At 50.4% G+C, this 18,210-nt stretch overlaps 6 protein-coding genes across 6 annotated transcripts; 4 read left to right on the forward strand and 2 right to left on the reverse strand.

Annotated features, from left to right (window-relative positions):
• Window positions 1–13: 13 nt before the first annotated feature.
• On the reverse strand, window positions 14–5,210 carry K460DRAFT_334072 (glycosyltransferase family 24 protein). Its single transcript, XM_040930904.1, has 5 exons — window positions 4,765–5,210; window positions 4,363–4,716; window positions 3,489–4,308; window positions 3,178–3,438; window positions 14–3,126 (listed from the first exon to the last, which is right to left on the reverse strand). Exons 1-5 carry the CDS (start codon window positions 4,905–4,907, stop codon window positions 193–195), a joined length of 4,512 nt encoding a protein of 1,503 aa, XP_040790803.1. The 5' UTR covers window positions 4,908–5,210; the 3' UTR covers window positions 14–192.
• A 362-nt stretch (window positions 5,211–5,572) lies between these two features.
• K460DRAFT_403535 (MFS general substrate transporter) lies at window positions 5,573–7,348 on the forward strand (the record flags this gene model as incomplete). The annotated part of the gene is made up of 4 exons (XM_040936639.1): window positions 5,573–5,883; window positions 5,933–6,015; window positions 6,072–6,513; window positions 6,565–7,348. The coding sequence occupies 4 exons, from the start codon at window positions 5,573–5,575 to the stop codon at window positions 7,346–7,348; spliced, it is 1,620 nt and encodes a 539-aa protein (XP_040790804.1).
• Window positions 7,349–7,794: 446 nt separating this feature from the next.
• Window positions 7,795–9,068, forward strand: K460DRAFT_375132 (uncharacterized protein; the record flags this gene model as incomplete). Its single annotated transcript, XM_040934738.1, has 2 exons — window positions 7,795–8,169; window positions 8,220–9,068. The coding sequence occupies 2 exons, from the start codon at window positions 7,795–7,797 to the stop codon at window positions 9,066–9,068; spliced, it is 1,224 nt and encodes a 407-aa protein (XP_040790805.1).
• Window positions 9,069–10,256: 1,188 nt separating this feature from the next.
• On the forward strand, window positions 10,257–14,193 carry K460DRAFT_353249 (S-adenosyl-L-methionine-dependent methyltransferase; the record flags this gene model as incomplete). Its single annotated transcript, XM_040931702.1, has 3 exons — window positions 10,257–10,406; window positions 10,456–12,535; window positions 12,566–14,193. The coding sequence occupies 3 exons, from the start codon at window positions 10,257–10,259 to the stop codon at window positions 14,191–14,193; spliced, it is 3,858 nt and encodes a 1,285-aa protein (XP_040790806.1).
• Window positions 14,194–14,435: 242 nt separating this feature from the next.
• On the forward strand, window positions 14,436–16,252 carry K460DRAFT_364223 (Dihydroorotase). Its single transcript, XM_040932969.1, has 3 exons — window positions 14,436–14,629; window positions 14,777–14,968; window positions 15,029–16,252. The coding sequence occupies exons 1-3, from the start codon at window positions 14,495–14,497 to the stop codon at window positions 15,806–15,808; spliced, it is 1,107 nt and encodes a 368-aa protein (XP_040790807.1). The 5' UTR covers window positions 14,436–14,494; the 3' UTR covers window positions 15,809–16,252.
• On the reverse strand, window positions 16,165–17,813 carry K460DRAFT_277339 (uncharacterized protein; the record flags this gene model as incomplete). The annotated part of the gene is made up of 4 exons (XM_040928176.1): window positions 16,165–17,500; window positions 17,552–17,626; window positions 17,683–17,712; window positions 17,758–17,813. 4 exons carry the CDS (start codon window positions 17,811–17,813, stop codon window positions 16,165–16,167), a joined length of 1,497 nt encoding a protein of 498 aa, XP_040790808.1.
• Between the last annotated feature and the right edge of the window lie 397 nt (window positions 17,814–18,210).

Raw genomic sequence — 18,210 nt, forward strand, 5'->3', positions numbered from 1 at the left:
AGACAAATGACTTGGCGGGATGTTAAAGCACAACATCAATGAGCGTGAAGGTCATGAATGTGAGTCTACAAGTCTCATTTAAGATCAAAATGATTAACACTTTGCCTTCAAACCATATGCTTTCTAATTCGAGCCAAACTCCTGGAATGTTTTCGCTCCTCTACTTCCCGCTAATTTACACGGTCACCACACTCACAATTCATCCCTCTTCCTTTCTGCATCCTTCTCTCTCTTCTCTCTAATCTGCTCTTCTGCCTGTACATCAATCACTTCCTCGGCCTTGCTCTTCTCCCCCTTAACCCGTCTCGCCAACGCCGCAACCTCCTCGTCATATACATTCCACTCGGGGACCTGCCTCCTCGCACGATCAAGCTTCGGCTCTTTCGTCTGGGGGTTGTTACATAAATCAATGGTCTTAGCTTTTGCAAGATCCTCATCACTACACCATGTCTCGCACCATAGCCACTCCTGTGGTAAACTATGGATTGGGAGGTTGAACTGCATATTGTTCGGTAGATCCTGGTCTAGATTGGACAAGGAGTTTGGATCAGCTGAGAGGCTGTGATATTGCTGTCGTAGGCGGTCGCCAGCAGCGAGTTGCCGGAACTTGAGCAGGTCGACTACGTAGAGCGCAGAGATGTGATACGGACGGCCGCGGAGGAAGTTGGCCCAGTATCCTGTTTTCCAGAAGCGGAAGCCTTCCATCTCGGTGCGCGAGTCGCCCATGGGTGTGAAGCCGTACGGCGCACCCTTCAAATCATGTTCCACAAGTTCGTACATGTCCGTTCTCACGATCTGATCTGCATCCACAAAGATGACCTTCTCGAGATCCAATGGGAACAGAACATCTAGGAACAAGATCTTGTAACCCCAGATTTCGCGCTGCTTCTCGGTTTGTCCGCGTAGCCAGTGCGGCCATTTGTACGTCACCATTTCGAACTCGAAGCCGTATTCTTGCGCCATGGTCGGAAGGAAGGACTTGAAGCTAGGCGAGAGAAATTGCTCGATGAACCAAAACTTAACAGTGTGATTCGTGTGCTTCATGACAGAGAGCATCATGATGTTAAGCATGCGTTCGTAGAGGTGACCCGATGCGACAGAGAATATATTGATGTCGGCTTGTGTATCCTTCTTCACGGACTTTCCGGCGAGTAATTCGGCGCCTTTCTGAATCACTTTCTCACTGTTGAAATTCAACCCGATCTTGCCGAGAAACTTGTTGACTTTCTGTGTGCCTTTGCCTACAAGCTCAGAGGCGAGCGATTCTTCGGCTGCGAGGACATCCGCCTCTTCCTGTCCCGGTTTGCGGGATAGGCGCGGGAAAATTGTGGCTCCTTGAAAGCTCATGAGAGCGATCTCGGTTGTCTCGTCTCCTGGCTGTGGGGCCCAGCCTTTCGGTCCAGCACTGTCAAGTGTGAAGATTTCTTGTGAGCGACCACTCTTGAGTTGAATATTATAGAAGCCGGGATTGGCTTTGAACTGGAAGTAACCTAGATTGGCCATGATAATAGTGTCGGCAAAATGAGGGTCCTTTTCCGTGGCTAGGACGACTTCAGCACCGCGCGGTGGTTGACCACCATTCGTTGTGTCGCGAGAGTGTCCTTCGATGAGAATGCTTTCCAATCCATATATCGCATCGATATTGCCTCCGGCAGGAAGCGAGCTCAATTTAATATTGTCAAGATCATGGATTGATTCTTCTGGTGCAACGAGCCACGAGGGTGGGACGTCCATACCCAAGTTGAGCAAAGCCTCCTTGGGAATACCAGAGAAGTGCGCCTCTAGAGTGCCAACAGATCCGTCTGAGTTGAAGTGAGGTCGAGAATCAAGGATGTATCTGTAGAATCGCTTGACTGGAAGCTCCTGTAGCGTCTGCTTAGGGTTCAAGAAGAGCTTCAGATGGACACCAGCCATATCGCTCAGCGTCTTCAGTATCGGAACCCACTTCTGCGCCAACTCCGTAGCCGGGTCAATAGAGGCTACAATATGGAAGACAGCTTTCTCGTGGCCACCTTTGATGATAGCAGTGTGGTCGGCGGCCCAATTATCATATGTACTTATCCTCAACGTTGAGGCCGATTCAAAGATGCCTTCTGGAACATCAGAGATCGTGGAGAGCGCAACCAGGGACTGGATCTTGGCGACATCGAATGGAGACGCAATCTTATCTGTGAGTTTCAGGTCTGCCAGAGCCTTACTTAGAGGCTGAATGCGCTTGTTGTTTTCATATGCCAACAGACTCTCAACATCCTCTTTTGAGAACACTAAGTCCTCCGGTATTGGGCCAACAAATCGGCCATTGACAAGAAGACCATGCTGACCTGGCTTCAGATTAAAAGCATCATAAACCGGTTCTGCGACCTTCCAGAAGATTGTAGAATTTGCTGGAGTAGGCCCAAAGTTTGGCGTTTGGGCTAGTATGGTCGATAGGGCATGACTTGTGAGCTTGCGACCCGATTTGACGTAAGCTTCCAGTATATCTTCTGACGCATTGGACTGTTCCGCGCCAGTTTGGGGATTGTGGACTAGAACGACTTCGATATTCTGGTTTGTTGCGCGAAAGTCGGCTACCGACTTTAGCAGAGCAAGTCCAGATTCCGAATCAAAGTTTCCAATAAGCGTAAGATGCGCCCAGTCGCTCTTGCTAGCTGACTCAGTGGCCTCGATCCGCGGCATCTTCTTGAAAACCTCTCCATGCTTCTCTTCGAACTCCGCCATATTGACAAGGGTTATGTTCTTCTCGTTCTCCGGTATGATTAGCGGATTGCGCTTAGCAGCAGCCTGGAACAAGAAGTATTGTGGCACCCAAGTTTCGTCGTTGAGGACACCTTCGAAGACACCTTTCTGGATTTGGTGAAGGTCCATTCCGATTCGCTGGCTAAGTGTCGAGAGCCATTCTTCACTTCGCACGATCGGGACACCGTTGACGAATACTGGTGCTTTCGGGCCATCTGCGGCTAAGCGCCTCAGGTACAGTTTGGCTCCATCGATGCGCTTTTCTATCTCCCCTGATTTCAGTACATCTGCGAGTGCGAGCGCTTCCCGTTCGCTGCGGAGCTTGGCGCCTTTGACAACCATCTCGAAGGTGGCTTTGTCGGGACGCGCTAGCTTCTTACCGTCGGCTGACTACGACATATATATTAGTTGAATATCCTATAGAGTCTCAAGTGAACTTACTGCTTGCAGGTAATTGATCACCGCAGAAAGACCATAGGCGTCCTGCAGGTGGTAGACAACTGCAGCTTGTTCTAATGCACCTGCTGTAGAGGTTTGAGGCACAAGACCCCATTGTAGTGGAATCCCACGCTTGACCAAACTAAGCATCGTATCAAGGACAGTTGAGACATCTTCAGCGGATGTGAAGTCGACAGAGACAATGGCGTTGTGGATGTTCCGACGGACAGCGGGTAGTTGACCTGGGTACGTCCTTTGAAGAAGCTATAGGCGCTGTTAACAGATGCTCGATAGAAAGAAACGGTTGGACTTACAGCCCTAAGCTCTGTGGGCCAGCTTTCGTATCTGGAGTCCTTCTCGATGTTGTTCATCCAAACTATGACGTTACCGCCCTCAGCCGTATCCCTGAAGTCATAACGTTGGGGCTCATCTTCCGTCTGGGTCTCTGTGATAGCGGAATGCGACAACAAAGAGATAGTCTCAGCACCAGAAAGACCCTGACTTCGAATGCCATTGATCAACTTTCGTTCGCGTCGTAAATGTGCTAGCAGATAGTACGGGTTTACGTCACGCGCCGGGATCTGTACGCCATTGATCCAAATGGCGTTGTGTCCTGTTGGAAGAAGTTGTTCGCGATTCTTGGTATGTTCATCTAGAAACTCTTCAGATGCGGTGTGGCCAGCAATGATCGATGAGTACTTTGGGAAGTCCTGTACCAGCTTGAGGAGTGTGTCCATAGGCTCCTTGCTATTCATCACAAAGCTCGCAGCTTTCAGACCAAGGTCAGAGACTTCGTCCTTGGATAGGGGCTTAAGGTCCGCTACTTCATCATCGTCATTAAGACCCGTACCCAGCGGCTTCTGGTCAACGCTCTTCTCCTGCCTGTCATCAATGACAATGTAGTCGGTCCGCTTTAGTTGGAGTTCAACGCCGTATCCGTTCACTATGAGTGGAGAAGCTGCTGCCTTCAAGGAAGGCTTATGTCGGACCCGGTACGATGTCTTCCCTTCCTTGGCCGTATCGCTGAAGGTCCTGTGCCATTTCTTGAATCGCGGAGCGGTAATGTCGGCATATATGATGGCAGACAAAGCCGAGCTGTTGCCGAGTATACGGTCGAATGGTAATTCGTATGTTCTGCTCCTGGGTCAGCGCCTATTCCTTGCACTTTGAGCGTTCAACTATGCGCACCGTTCGCTCTTAATGTCGCCAAATGGCTCGTCCATATGTGGCGAGCAGTATTGCTTCCCATTGAACGAGGCCCATATCTCGCATGCTTCAGTTTGTTTCGCAGTCAAGGAGGGCTCCACAGAGGTCTTGTAGAACTGGTAATGTGCTTCAATTCGCGGCGCGGCCGATCGAACTGATAGCGCGAATTCGAAAGAGGCGAGGGCTTCGGGCTCGGTGATGTGGCCATCGCTGTGTAATAGATCTACAAATGCGGTATACAGCTCTAGCTCTGTGGCTTTCTCGTTAAAATAGCCTTGCGATACTCGGTCGAGGATCGGATAGTATGCGGTCGCGTTCTCTTCTGCGGCGGTCTCGCTGTATGCGTTAGTTTGGATTCGATGGATCTGGGGTGCAAGAGATTACAGTAGCTCTACCAGATATGGCGCAGGGTTGAACGAAGCTCGAAGAGCGACATTAATGCTTGGACTCGCGAGAGCGCCAAAGTGTCGAAAAGCGCCGAGCGCAAAGAGAGCTCTTGCACCCAGCGAAGAGGCTGAAGCTCGCATGGCGTAAGATACTGCCTGGAGCTTCCCAAACGAGCTTTGGAGCTTCCGAGGCGTTTGTTATACGGCGAGATTCACAATGTATGTTGATAGATCAGCTCTGGTGTTGAGAAGTTGCAACGTATAGCATTTCGGCTGGGACTTGAAGTCCGTTCAATAGACGAGGTTGAAGAACTGCAAATAGTAAAGTAGGAGTCAACACATCGAGTGTAAAAATTGTCAAGATTGGACACCAACGAGGTATTCACTCAGCTCTGGAGCATGATATTCCCTTCCAACTCTCCAAGGTGTCCCCGAGCCTCAGGAACCGTATCCCTGCATGACTACGGTAGGCCATTACAGCGCGACGTGAAGGTGTCGCTTATCTTATCGCACCCCTGTACCCGTTCACGTGCCGTTCCACATTCAACAGGAACCCATTGAGCTTCAAGCTAGATCAAAATCCTACAAAACGCGTATAACGTCATACTCTTGAACTCAATCAGTCTAGTCAGCATGAATTGCAGATGATTCGAATACTTTTCCGTCTTGGAAGTACAAGCATTTCCCGCGTCGTTACAAATTAGCATCGTATATAAGGCGTACCATTGCTCCTCGGCAGGCTTTACTCTGAGCCCGCACTCTCTCCTTGCACATTGATTGTACTTCCCCGGAACTAGTAGTTCACAATGTCACAAACATCAACGTGTATCGAACTTGTAGAGTACCCACCGACCCAAGAAACGGTCACCCCACCGTCTAGCATCCATCCCAAAGGCAACAACACCGCGTCGTTACCTGACGGTCTTCAAACCACAAATGCATCAGTCAAATCCTTCTCGGCTGAGCAGCGTGAAAGCCCAGGAAAAGGGACTACCGCTATAGTGCTCGTCACGGTGGTGTCTGTCAGCATGATTAGCACCATGTTGTCTGGAGTTACAGCGGTGGCTCTTCCAACTATAGCTAGAGAATTACAACTGGCACCGAATGTGCTTCTCTGGTGACTAGACATTGCTCTGCAGCCAGTTATGTAGTACTGACGGCTTCAGGCCAATCTCTATCTACGCTCTCACGTGTGGTTGTACTCTTCTCCTCCTAGGTTCTGTTACCGATGTGGTTGGGTCTCGACCTAGTACGTACCGCTACACAAACTGCGTGATGGACGTATATTAACTTATTCTTTAATAGTGTATCTGACGGGATGTATATTCCAGTCTATAGCCACTCTAGCCTGCGGACTCGCTCAAACAGGCACACAGCTCATTGTTTTCCGTGCCTTCGCTGGAGTTGCCATCTCCTTCTGCCTCCCGTCGACAGTTAGCATCATTACGAACACGTTCCCCGAAGGCAAGAGTAGGAATATTGCGTTCTCCTCATTGGGTGGGGGTCAACCGCTTGGCTTTTCTCTTGGACTTGTTCTAGGTGGTATATTCTCTGATACCATAGGATGGAGGTGGGGGTTTCGCCTCTCTGCCATCGTAAACACAGTAGTGTTTGTTATTGCACTCTTTGGGCTGCCAGAGGTCGATGGCAAGCAGAAAAACGTACTCGCCCGGCTTAGAGATGAGATTGACTGGATTGGCATCGCCATGGGAAGCGCTTCCTTAGCCCTTTTATCATACTGCTTTGCGTAGGTGTACGCTTCCACACCATTTCAACAGCTTGGACTGACAACTAGCAGTCTGATCTCCGAAAACACGGGAAAGATCCGCGAGACACAGACCCTCGGGCTACTGATGACTGCAATCGTCCTTATTCCGTCTTTCATCTTCTGGGTCGGACGACAGGAGAAGCTTGGCCGGCCAGCTGTCATTCCCAACTCGCTCTGGGGCAATCGAATCTTTTCGGTCATCTGCATCGGTGTCTTCATTACTTGGGGTGTCTTCAATGGCGTCGAATCCTATGCGACGCTCTTTTTCCAGGAAGTGCAAGAGATCTCTGCGATTCAGACCTCGCTCCGCTTCTTACCTATCCCCGTTGCAGGCGCCATAGCCAACCTGGTGGTGGCTCTGATTGTCCACAAGGTACGAGCGGACTATATGGTTATGACTGGCATCGCGTTGACCAGCATTGGTGCGTTGCTTATGTGTATCATCCAGCCGGAGTGGTCATACTGGACTTGCGCCTTCCTTGCCCTCTTTCTAAGTCCGCTTAGCGCAGATGCTCTATTCACAGTATCGAACCTCGTCATTACTTCTGTGTTTCCTGCGCGCACACAAGGACTTGCTGGCGGTGTCTTCAATACCATCGCTCAGATCGGCAAGAGCGTTGGTCTTGCGACAAGCGCAGTGATTGCTACGAGTGTCACTGAGCACTCGAGATACGTGAAGAAAGAGAGTCCGGCAGCACTCATGGAGGGCTTCAGGGCTGCGTTTTGGTATCTGTTCGCACTCAGTTGTGCAACAGGTTTGCTGTTCACCTGGGGGTTAAGAGGCATTGGAAAGGTTGGCCAGAAGAGGGAGTAAAGTGCTTGATGGCAGCACGTAGAGGATGATATCTTGTAGATATGACAGGTAGTGAGGGCTGGAGGGTTTCAGTGCTCTTCACCACACTCGTCTACTACTCTCATGCCATCTGTCGAATGATTAGCACGGACTACTCTTAGGGTAGGCTGGAGATCTTCGCAGCCTCAAGACGGTCGATCTTACGAAAAGCATTATTTGGACTATTTGTTAACACGCAAGACAATCTACCATGTCAGATATTTCCACATGCAGAAGTGATGGCGGCCTAGTTATACGAGGGCTCATTTCAAGCTTGATTGTCTTAGTCTAAATAAGGAAAGTTGATGGGGCGTTCGAACCTCCGCGCCCCGGGCTATGATCCTGACACCATTTGCAATCTCTCTCCGCCGCAACACCGATGCGGTAAACAACCGATACCATCGCTGCACGCCGGTCGCTACGTCAAGATGCTCAGCGGGCCCCCGAGGATCGTCCCCTTCGTCGTTATCTTCCTCGTTCTTTGCCTTGTGTGGTGGTACCTTCACATTGTCCCAGGCGCGTCATCAATACCGGCATGGAAGTCAGGCGCTTTAACATCGTCTACGCCGCCCGCGTCGTTGCGCGGCGACCCGCTCGACTTTGGAATCCCGCTGCGGTTTACAGATGGCCAGGCTAAACCGCCAGGCAGCAATTACACCTTCAAGATTGTGATACCTAAGACGGAGAAAGAAGACATAGGGTGGATGGCGGAAGAGATTCCAGATGCGCCGCTAGTCATCTACGAAGTAGACAAGGCAGATGCGGAGCACAAGATCCCTAAGAATAAGGGCCGCGAGGCCATGGTATGCACGACGGCTTTCCTAGGCAATTGATATGCTAACTGAGGTGCCAGGTGTACCTATCCTACATCATCGACCATTACGACGATCTCCCCGACACGACTATCTTCATGCACGCCCACCGCCACGCGTGGCACAACAACATGCTCCTCGGCCTCGACGCTGCACAAATGATAAAGCGCTTGAACCACGAACGCGTAGCTCGCTTAGGTTACATGAACGTACGCTGTCACCACGACCCGGGCTGCCCAGACTGGATACACATGGACCGCCCCGGCGGCGACTTTGACTTCTACCATAAGCCCGAGGAGATTTACTGGCGGAGGGCCATTTGGGAAGAGATACACCCTGGCGCATCCATCCCGCCATCGATATCAGGTATCTGCTGCGCGCAGTTTGCCGTGTCGCGACAACGTATCAGGGAGGTGCCCATCGAGCGCTTCATACACTATCGCAAGTGGCTCCTCACCACAGGCATGGACGACCAGTTCTCTGGCCGCGTGTTTGAATACATATGGCACTATATTTTCACCGGCCATGAGGTCCTTTGCCCCGCCATGAACACATGCTACTGCGACGGTTACGGTATCTGCTTCGGCGGTCGGCAGAAGTTTGACGACTACTTTGCGAAACAGGATGAGCGGAATAAGCAAAATGAGATGCTGGACGCGTACAATAAGAGAGAGGAGGAAGCCAAGAAGGAGAACAAGGACCCGGGCTTCAACCAAACGGAGATTGAAGATCGGGATAAGCTGCGACGCACAATCGGGTCTATGGATGTGGAGATGGATAAATTACGGGAAGAAGCGAAGAAGAGGGGAGATGATCCGAAGGCGAGGAAAGAGGAGACGGAGACTTGGGACTCTTCGCATATTTGGGACTATGCGCCGCATGGCGATTAGACATTTCCACGGGTACATATGAAGGCGCATATGGGTCGGCGTTTAGAATGTGGGCCCTTGGAATGAACGTTCATGTTTTGTATGATATCTGCGGTTCTAGAGGCAGGGCCTTCTACATAAAAAAGCGGGCATATGTTCATATTAGAAATACACAGTTTGATCGGGCTTCAAAAAGTCACAAGAAGTCTGTCATCATATACCTTCTTTCCTCTTCTGTGACTCAAAGTCGACCAATAGCAACGAGGCTCAGTAGCGGGAGCTACGATTCCCCATCTTGTTTGATGCGAGGTTTCTTCTTTGTCCTCTCTTATAGAGAGCTCTTAGTTCAATCTAGTCTATCCTAAATTAACTCTACGGTTCTCTCACTTCATGGCTGTTTACATACTGAAAGTAAGGCGCTGACTTCAGTAACCAATAGTACTCTTTACGATATCTGTAAGGATCCCGGACTCGTGCACGACCTGCCAGGGTTTTTGCTCAACTGCATATAAAGCTCTCATCCTGACTTTCTTTCGAGCTTCTCACCGTGCCTCTCATAATCTTATCTACGGCGCATCTCTGTTGGCCCTGCTGGTTAGCAACAGTCACCACCGCACGTTTACCGCCTTGAGTGCTCCACTTCTCTCGCCTCAAGAGCCACCCCACGTCTCTCGTTCCAGAGGCCTTCCACTACTTCTAAACCCCGTTCACATTTCCGCATAAAAGCTATCTTGTAATATTTTGCATTGTCGATATCTTTATGTATATCCCCTTCTCTTTGCATGATGGTTTCGCTCTGTTTAATGCGGGTGGTTGGGGCGGGTCTTCACCACGACTACCACCCCCCTTAGATGTATCTACCCCACACGACTGTAACTTTCCGCAACACAAACTCCGCTTCTTCAAATTGAGAAAACCATATCTTCGCTTAACGCATTTCAAAAGATCGCACGAGAAGGCACGAGGTTATTTGCAACTCACATTCACCAACGAATTCCTTAGGCTTCTAGAATGCGCGACCGCCGACGCGAGACTTCAAGAAAACTTTAAGATTGTGTCAGTTCCTCTCACGTTAACGCAACGACACCGCACTGTCTCGCAAGCTATACGGTTTGTGTGCGTCTTCGTGGATGTGACAGTCGTTTTCCACACTCGCCACGGAAGCATATTTGGATTTAACGATAGCGCATCTGCAAAGTCAACATCGCCATGGGACGACCGAGGTCGCAAGAAGCATCCTCACAAACAAACAGAGTACAAGTCAACCACTCTCAGGACGACTTCCCGAGATCACATATAACAAATTCATCTCCTCGATTGCCAGTCACACCAGAGACAGAGGCTCTCCGAAGCTTAATAGTCAGTACTTGAAGTGTTCGGTTGTGCGTCGACTGCTAACCCTATGGAGGCTGAGTCGAAACGACACCCCGCTAAGCTCACCACCTACGATGGGTACCAGTCCAAGCAAAAACTCCTATATCTGGATCTTTGCGATTTCGAGATCTACAGATCCCCAGACTCGGGTTGCCCAGGCCGGGAATTTGAGCTGACGAGTCTGCTCCACCTCGAAGCTCCAAAAGCAAGAAAGCTCTGGTTTGACGGGTTTCTTTGTATAGGAGAGACTAAACTCTACGTGGAAAGGGTCGCTTTGCAAGACTCTTCGATCGAGGGCTTTGGTGATGACGATGAACCTGGTGTTCTCGCATACGTCCGATCTACATTAGCATCTAAAGACAGTACTTACGAAATCTGGTATAAGTTGGGGGAACCGGCTCAACAATACAAGCGATTCCACGAACCATTCCTGTGGGCGGCGCAATTGACGAAGCATACGATCGATTATATAGAGACCCATCCCGCGCGCTCAGTTGGGCTCGAGAACTTCCGCAAAGATTTCCACTGCTGGCTTGCTGCACGATTCGCTCGAAGCAGCAGCGAAGATTTCCGACAATGGCGCCAGTCTTTGAAATCTCAAGCTGACTTTCGAGTTGCGGTCAATGCGAATATCAACTTCATCTACCACCATGCTTCTGGTCTTAACTCCCAGCGGCTACTCGATCATCCGCTGTGGAGTGAGTGTATGGCTGGGGGGCTGACGAGCATGAAGCCACAAGTTCAGCTCGTCGAGAATACCCTCGCAACTCCTCATGTATATGATTCGTTCAAAGCCATGTACTTTGGAGAAAATCTCAAACAGGGGCAAGCCTCAGAACCTGTCAAAAGAAAGCAAGAGCTTCGGATAAGCGAACTTGGATTTGGCCGTGTCTGTTCAGGCTCAAGCTCTACCCCTCTCCAATTAGCACAATTGTGCCAACCGTATGGCAGGTCAGCAATCAGAGTGGGCGATATAGTTGGACTTGATTCAACGGAACTAGACCGCCAGGTATGGAAGAATGCTGATCTGGAGTGGCTTGCCTACGTCCAAGGTGTTATACCTTTGCATAACGGAACCCAGCGATTGTCTGTCATATGGATCTACCGACCACAAGATACAAACATCTTTAAAGCGAAATATCCATTCGAAAACGAACTGTTCTTTTCAGACCATTGCAACCACGAAAGCGCGGGGGAGCTCCTCTCAACTCATGTCAAGGGGAAGTACAGCGTCAAATTCTCACCTACAATAATCAACTCCACGAAGAGACTTTTCATTCGCCAGACATACATCACAGAGAACAGCGAAAGCGCTTTCGTGACGTTTCATGAGGACCACAAGACTTGCAAGTGCAAAAGAGATAAGACGTTACCCATCGTGACTTTCCGACCAGGCGACACAGTTTACATGTCAAGGACTATTCAACAGTGTGAAATTCTGGAGCCTACTATTATTCAACGTATAGACAGGTCTTCAAGCAAAGTTACTGTTCGGAAATTGCTCCGCCTTAAACGCGATTGCTCAGAGCTAGCAAGCAGAGTCAATCGCACTAACATGACCTCCAACGAGCTTGTTCTCACCGACGAAGTCGAGGAAGTAAATGTGCTACGGATAAAGCGGCGATGCTCAATTCGTTTCGTGCCAAAGCAGGACGTGCTGAATTGCGAGATCCCCTTTCCATACAATCGAGAGGGTGCCGGGCATTTCTGGTTTCTTTCGATGAAAGTCACAACTGTGAGCAGTAGTCAGCAGCTAGCATTCTTGAAGGAGCAACCTAGTTGCCTCCATGGAGGTTCGGATTGGACTACAACTAATCATAGCCTGAGGGGGCTCAGTATATTCAGCGGTGGCGGCTCACTGGACCGGGGGTTGGAAGAGTGTGGCGCCGTTGAGTTCAAGACAGCAGTCGACTTGAGTGCTACAGCTATGCACACCCAGCGAGCCAACGCCCGAGATCCATCCACGATGCGACTGTACTGTGGGTCGGTCGATGACCACTTCAAAGCGGCCCTTGAAGGAAACAAACCTTACTTAATCGTCCGCATCGGCGAGGTGGATTTGATCGTTGGTGGAACCCCGTGTCCGGGTACGTATAATCCCTATGTTCTTACATGTACGTCTCGCTATGTACTAATTACTCTAGGCTTTTCTCTGTTACAACAGAACTTTAAGAGTCCGCAGTCTAAACGTAATGCTTCTCACATCACCACTTTTTGTTCCTATGTGGACTTGTATCGCCCTCTATACGGCATACTCGAAAATGTGGTCAGCATGACCGCTACCCGGAAAGGTCACGAGGACGAAAATGTGCTTTCGCAGGTGGTTGCATGTCTCGTCTCCATGGGATATCAAGTGAATCAATACATCATGGATGCATGGAGTTATGGCAGCGCGCAGCAACGCTCTCGCTTTCTTCTCACTATAGCTGCTCCTGGGATGAATCCGATTATTCAGCCGTGGCATACTCATAGCGCGCCTGAGGACACACTTAGTAGAAGTCTAGGAGTGCTTCCGAATGGACAACGCTTCGGTGAGCGCAAACAGTATCCCACTCCTTTCCCCTATATTTCAGCAGGAGAAGTTACATCAGACCTGCCAAGCATTGGCAATGGCATTGTCCAATCCTGTAGTTCCCACCCTGACCATCGCCTGTCCTGTCCGCCGAATATTCAGCACCGAGCGCTCCTGAAGTACATTCCAAAGTACCCTCCTGGAAGTGGATACAAGAAAGCCTATGAGTTAGGCCTTATTCCATCGTCGCTCCAACGGATTGATAAGGAAACGGGAAAGGCGTATACGCGCGTGAAAGAAGCTGGTCTCATTCCTACCATCACAACGAATGTTAGTGTCCAAGATTCTCGAAATGGTGCATGTGTTCACTGGTTAGAGGATAGACCCATCAGTATTCTAGAGGCCCGACGTGCGCAAGGCTATCCAGATCATGAGCCGATCATCGGGAATCTTGCCCAACAATATGTGATTGTTGGCAACGGGGTTGATCGCAAGGTCTCCTTTGTTCTTGGACTGGCGTTGCTTCAAGCGTTAGAAAAGAGCGCATCAAGTGGACACCTGATTAAACCTACAAAGTTGGTAGAGAAAACGATCGCCAGCTCAAGCGAAGAGGAAGACCAAGCTGAAATCGATGCGACTAGCCCGACGATACGTGTCCAAGTGCCCACACTGGCACGAGAAGAGCAAGCCAAGACACGACCGCGCTCCTCCTTGGAGATTTCAGCGCTCCCCCGACCTGGTGTAAATCTACCAAGATCTAGCAAAGCTGATCAAGCAGCACCCCTTAGGAAAGATGAAATGGATGGGCCCTCTGATGTGGCACCGCCTACCCTCGAACTCTCACAGCCTATCAGCCCCCTCCCACTCACAAAAGGGACTATCTCTAGTCTATCACTTGCTCTCCTAAGAAGTGCCGGAGGATTCTTGTCGTCAGCACTACCCTTGTCAAAACCAGTAACAGTATCGAAGCACACCAAACGAAGCAGAGGAGGGGCGGAGGATGATATGACAGAAGTCAATGACAAGCGATCGACTTCTGGTGAGCAGTCATCGAGCCCGAGAAAACGGACAATGCTCTCCCAGCCCAGGACTGCTGCTACCAGCGGGATGGAAAGCGGCAACACGAGTCGAGCAACCACGCATGACAGCACCAAAATCTCGATGAAGAGGCGCCACACGCGTCACTCTGGACTAATAGTGGAGTTTGTCCCGGAGGACTGGAGCAAGAGGGTGGAACGCAAGCGTAAACAGAAACGCTGAAGCTATGGAGGGGTATCTACAGGCTGAGACGATGAATCAAGAAGGACTTGAATAGTCTGACGGGTTTCGCATTAGTTCATATGTTATAGGCACAATATCTGCACAAACCCAACGTATATCGACGGCTATTCGAAATGCAACATGTTTACGTTTTGAGCTCGAAATAGGTGATGCATGCATGCTCTTTTTGGACTAGTGTTGCCCAATCGCTACTGCCCCCGATCTCGCCCGCTCTGCAACATCAAAATTCTGATTTCAGCAGCACAACGCAGTTCTGGGCAATTGCAGTGTCCTGGTCAAGATGGAGTTCACGAAACTAACAGAGATTGAATTATCAGCGGCGTTTGACGCTCACGTGCACCTGAGGGATGGTGAGATGTCGCAGCTTGTTACGCCGACGATTCGCAAGGGGGGTGTGAATCAGGTGTATGTCATGGTAAGCTAGTGCTATTTATACAGACCTTGTTTCTCAGTCATTTGCGTCTACAATTTTGTCTAAGTCTTGTTCTCATCTCGTTGCTCAATTTCCCGGTTTAATTTTGGTTCTTGGTTTATTTAAATACGGTCATTGATGTTTGATTAGCCAAACCTTGTTCCGCCCATTACTACCGTTCAGCAATGTCTCGAGTACCGCGACAGACTACGAGCCATCGAGCCGAATGTGGACTATGTCATGTCTCTGTACCTTCACGAGTCAATCACGCCAGAGGTTATTCGCGAGGCGAAGAAGGCAGGAATCACAGGCGTGAAATCATACCCTGCTGGTGTGACAACGGTAAGCTTTCCAGACCCCAATCTTAATTAACGCTTCCCAAACGGCTAATCACAGAGGTAGAACTCTTCATCTGGCGTCCTCGACTATGAAACTTTCTACCCCGTCTTCGCAGAAATGGAAAAGCAAAACATGGTCCTCAACCTCCATGGCGAAGTCCCCTCCACACCCGCTGACGCGCCTACAACAAGAGACTCCAACGCAGCAATTACCATCTTGAACGCCGAACCAGCCTTCCTGCCTACATTCAAGTCCCTGCACGCACGCTTTCCTAACTTGCGCATCATACTCGAGCACTGCAGTACAGCCGCTGCACTCGACGCTGTGCGTGCGTGTGGCCCGACGGTAGCCGGCACCATCACAGCGCATCACTTGTCTCTCATCATCGACGACTGGGCCGGAGACCCATTCTGCTTCTGCAAACCTGTCGCCAAGACGCCCGAGGACCGCGATGCGCTGCTCAGAGCTGTGGTAAGTAGCAGTGGCCGATTCTTCCTCGGCACAGACTCTGCGCCCCATGCGAGTGTGAAGAAGCGCGGCGAGGATAAAGTGGCCGCTGGTGTATTTACGCAGCCGTATGCGGTGGGGTATGTGTTGGATGCATTGGAGAAGGGCGTTGGGAGGGCGGTTATTGGGGAAGGAGAGGTGAGCAATGAGGTGTTGGAAGGTTTTTTCGCTGGGTGGGGGAGGAAATTCTATCAGGTTGATGATACGAAGAATGAAAGGGTGGTGCTGAGGAAGCGTCAAGAGAAGATTGTCGATGTTCTGAAAAAGGACGGCGTGGATGTGGAGGTTGTGCCTTTTAGGAAGGGGGAGCAGACGTGGAGTGTAGAGTGGAAGTAAATGGAGCCTTGTTTCTTCTCATTATATATGATTATTATGACTTAAGCGTTCGCAATGCGCGCGAGCTTTACGAAAACATATCAATTTCCCACTTGCTCTCTTCATGATCCAGATGCACCGTATGTATATCAGACTCCTCTCTCTTTTCAATCGTCAACACCTCGCGTTGCTGGATGTTCTTAGTCTTTACGCACTCTCTGTTTGGCCCGACGCGGTGATTGTGCGCTCGCCTAGAAAAGTATGCTGTATCAGCGGCCTACTGGTTCAGAATGGCCAACTCACTAGCTACATAGGAGACACCGGAGAATTTGCAAATGTAACTGTCGTTTCGTGTTCATGTACGCAGGAGAGACTGCTCAGCCACCCGCAGACGCAGACGCAACAGTAGGCCCCAGCAATCCTGCCGAAGCCTCATTCTCAAGAGAGATCTTCATTTCCAACCACGAGTAGAAATTTGGTGAGCTACAGAAGTTCTCGTACAACCCGTTCCTTGCCCGATGGCGCTGAATTGGTCCTTGACCGCGAAACTTGACGCTGGTTCCATGTTTGCTCAGACTGCTCAAGAAGTCTGGCACGTGAAAACTAGCGTAGCGATGGTTTCCACCTGGTGTGACGACGTTCGATGTAGCGAGGTAGCGGTTGATGGGAGCAACGAACTGGGCTGTGAGCTCTGCGAAATGGCGACGAATGAGCGGTCCGAGTTCGTGCGTTTGGTCCCCTAGCTTGAGGAGGGCTTCAATATGCGACACAACAGTCGGTTCCGCTTTAAGGAAGCGCTTGGAAGGCGTGTGAACTTCGATACCACCACCGGGAAGGTCTAGGAGCGCATTACGACTGGACTTGTGGTGTATGGAGTGATGGCGTCTTGTTGGTACTGGCCCATCGTAGTTCTGAAGGTACAGGATATGCGGCCTCATACGGTGGCTACTTTCGGCGGCGGCGACGATGCGCTTGAGAAGGAAAGGGTTCGTAATACCGATGATGAACGACCTGGGAGTTCCACCATCAATACCAATACTCTTAAAGTCGGCTTGCATGGTCATGTATGGTTTAATGACCCCAGCGTACGGGATGGGGCAAATCAGGTCCACGAGAGAGGACACTGCTTCGCTCGCCAGTTGTGGTGATTTGGCGATGACGATGACACTCTCGCAAAGAACAAGCTTCTCGTAGAGTACGTAAAGGTCCGTGATGCAGGGCATGTAATGCATGACATTGTCCCAAGAGCCGATGGGTTCGTAGGCGTAGCGTATATCCGATATCAAAGGAGTTGGTCCTGGGAGGCCCTGAAGAGGGAAAGATGGGTGCGGTGCGATGTCCAACGTCAACATGTTTCCTAAGAACGGGAGGTCATGGCGCCCTAGAGCAGGAGGCGCCCAGGTACCCATTTGCGAGTAGGCCGCCTCTAAAGTCGTAGGGTCGCTAATAACCCCCGACTCTGTCATCCGTTGCAGGATGCGGTTGTATAGGGAGGTGAAGTTGTGGTGGGATATTAGAACTAAAGTCCTCTGGTTGAAACTCCTCTTCATGTTATGGTCGAACTCCTGGCGGAAGACACATGAGCCGTAGAAGGTGTCAGCACTACCATGAGGGGCATTTGGCGACGTCAGCCTGATGTCAGGGGAGTTGTTGGTAATGGCAAAGTTGAACGCCAGGTCGTCTGCCGTCTCAGTGTTTTGCTGTTCGGGGAAGCTATTTACGACTTAGCATTTACACCACGGTAGACATTTAGGCAGACGGTACCTGTTGAAGCATATGGCACTCAAGTCCGCCGTCGTGAAAGGGACGTCTGGCGGATACAAAATCTCCACTTCTGGGCTTCACGATGACCTCAACACTCTGTTTTTGTCACAGGATGATGGACTCTTACTTACCCGATATCAACGTTGAAGTTACAAACGACACTGTGTGTATTAGTGTTTGCTACCAAGCATCAGAGAGCTACTTACAAAGCTATGGCCCAGTGTTGGAAACCCCCAGTGCGGACGGCTGGTTCTTTCTCCATGTCTTTTTCTTGCCGAGTGCGTCGGTGAGGATACAGGAACTTGTTCTTTAGTTTCTCCATTTTGGTCTCTCTCTCTCTCTCTCTCTCTCTCTCGCGGCACCTGACAGTTTCAGTGTAGGATATCAGACGTCAGACCAGTAGGGAATAGCGCCTGGCTGTATTGGTGAGATGCACAGCTGTGGCGAGAAGGAGCATGTGCGGTTGGCGCCAGCACGACCGTTAAGCGTCATGGTAATGCGCGTCGTGAAGTAGGGAAACTCGTCGCTGTCGATGCATTCTCACAAAGGTGACAACCGAGACGGAGGGTTGTGTTTGGGCATGTCTCGTTTATCAGCGGCGTCCTAGTGAGCGGTGCAGTGTGCAGGGATGCCGGGCGATGACGTGCGGCCGTCCAGAC

This window comes from Cucurbitaria berberidis (genome assembly GCF_010015615.1).
Source record: "Cucurbitaria berberidis CBS 394.84 unplaced genomic scaffold K460scaffold_2, whole genome shotgun sequence".
NCBI lineage: Eukaryota > Fungi > Ascomycota > Dothideomycetes > Pleosporales > Cucurbitariaceae > Cucurbitaria > Cucurbitaria berberidis.

Coding starts and splice junctions, on each gene's coding strand:
- K460DRAFT_364223 (XM_040932969.1), top strand. CDS start 14,495: ATGGAGTTCACGAAACTAACAGAGATTGAATTATCAGCGGCGTTTGAC. Junction 14,630..14,776: donor TGAATCAGGTGTATGTCATG/GTAAGCTAGTGC, acceptor ATGTTTGATTAG/CCAAACCTTGTTCCGCCCAT. Junction 14,969..15,028: donor ACCCTGCTGGTGTGACAACG/GTAAGCTTTCCA, acceptor TCACAGAGGTAG/AACTCTTCATCTGGCGTCCT.
- K460DRAFT_334072 (XM_040930904.1), bottom strand. CDS start 4,907: ATGCGAGCTTCAGCCTCTTCGCTGGGTGCAAGAGCTCTCTTTGCGCTC. Junction 4,717..4,764: donor CCATATCTGGTAGAGCTACT/GTAATCTCTTGC, acceptor TAACGCATACAG/CGAGACCGCCGCAGAAGAGA. Junction 4,309..4,362: donor GGCGACATTAAGAGCGAACG/GTGCGCATAGTT, acceptor ACCCAGGAGCAG/AACATACGAATTACCATTCG.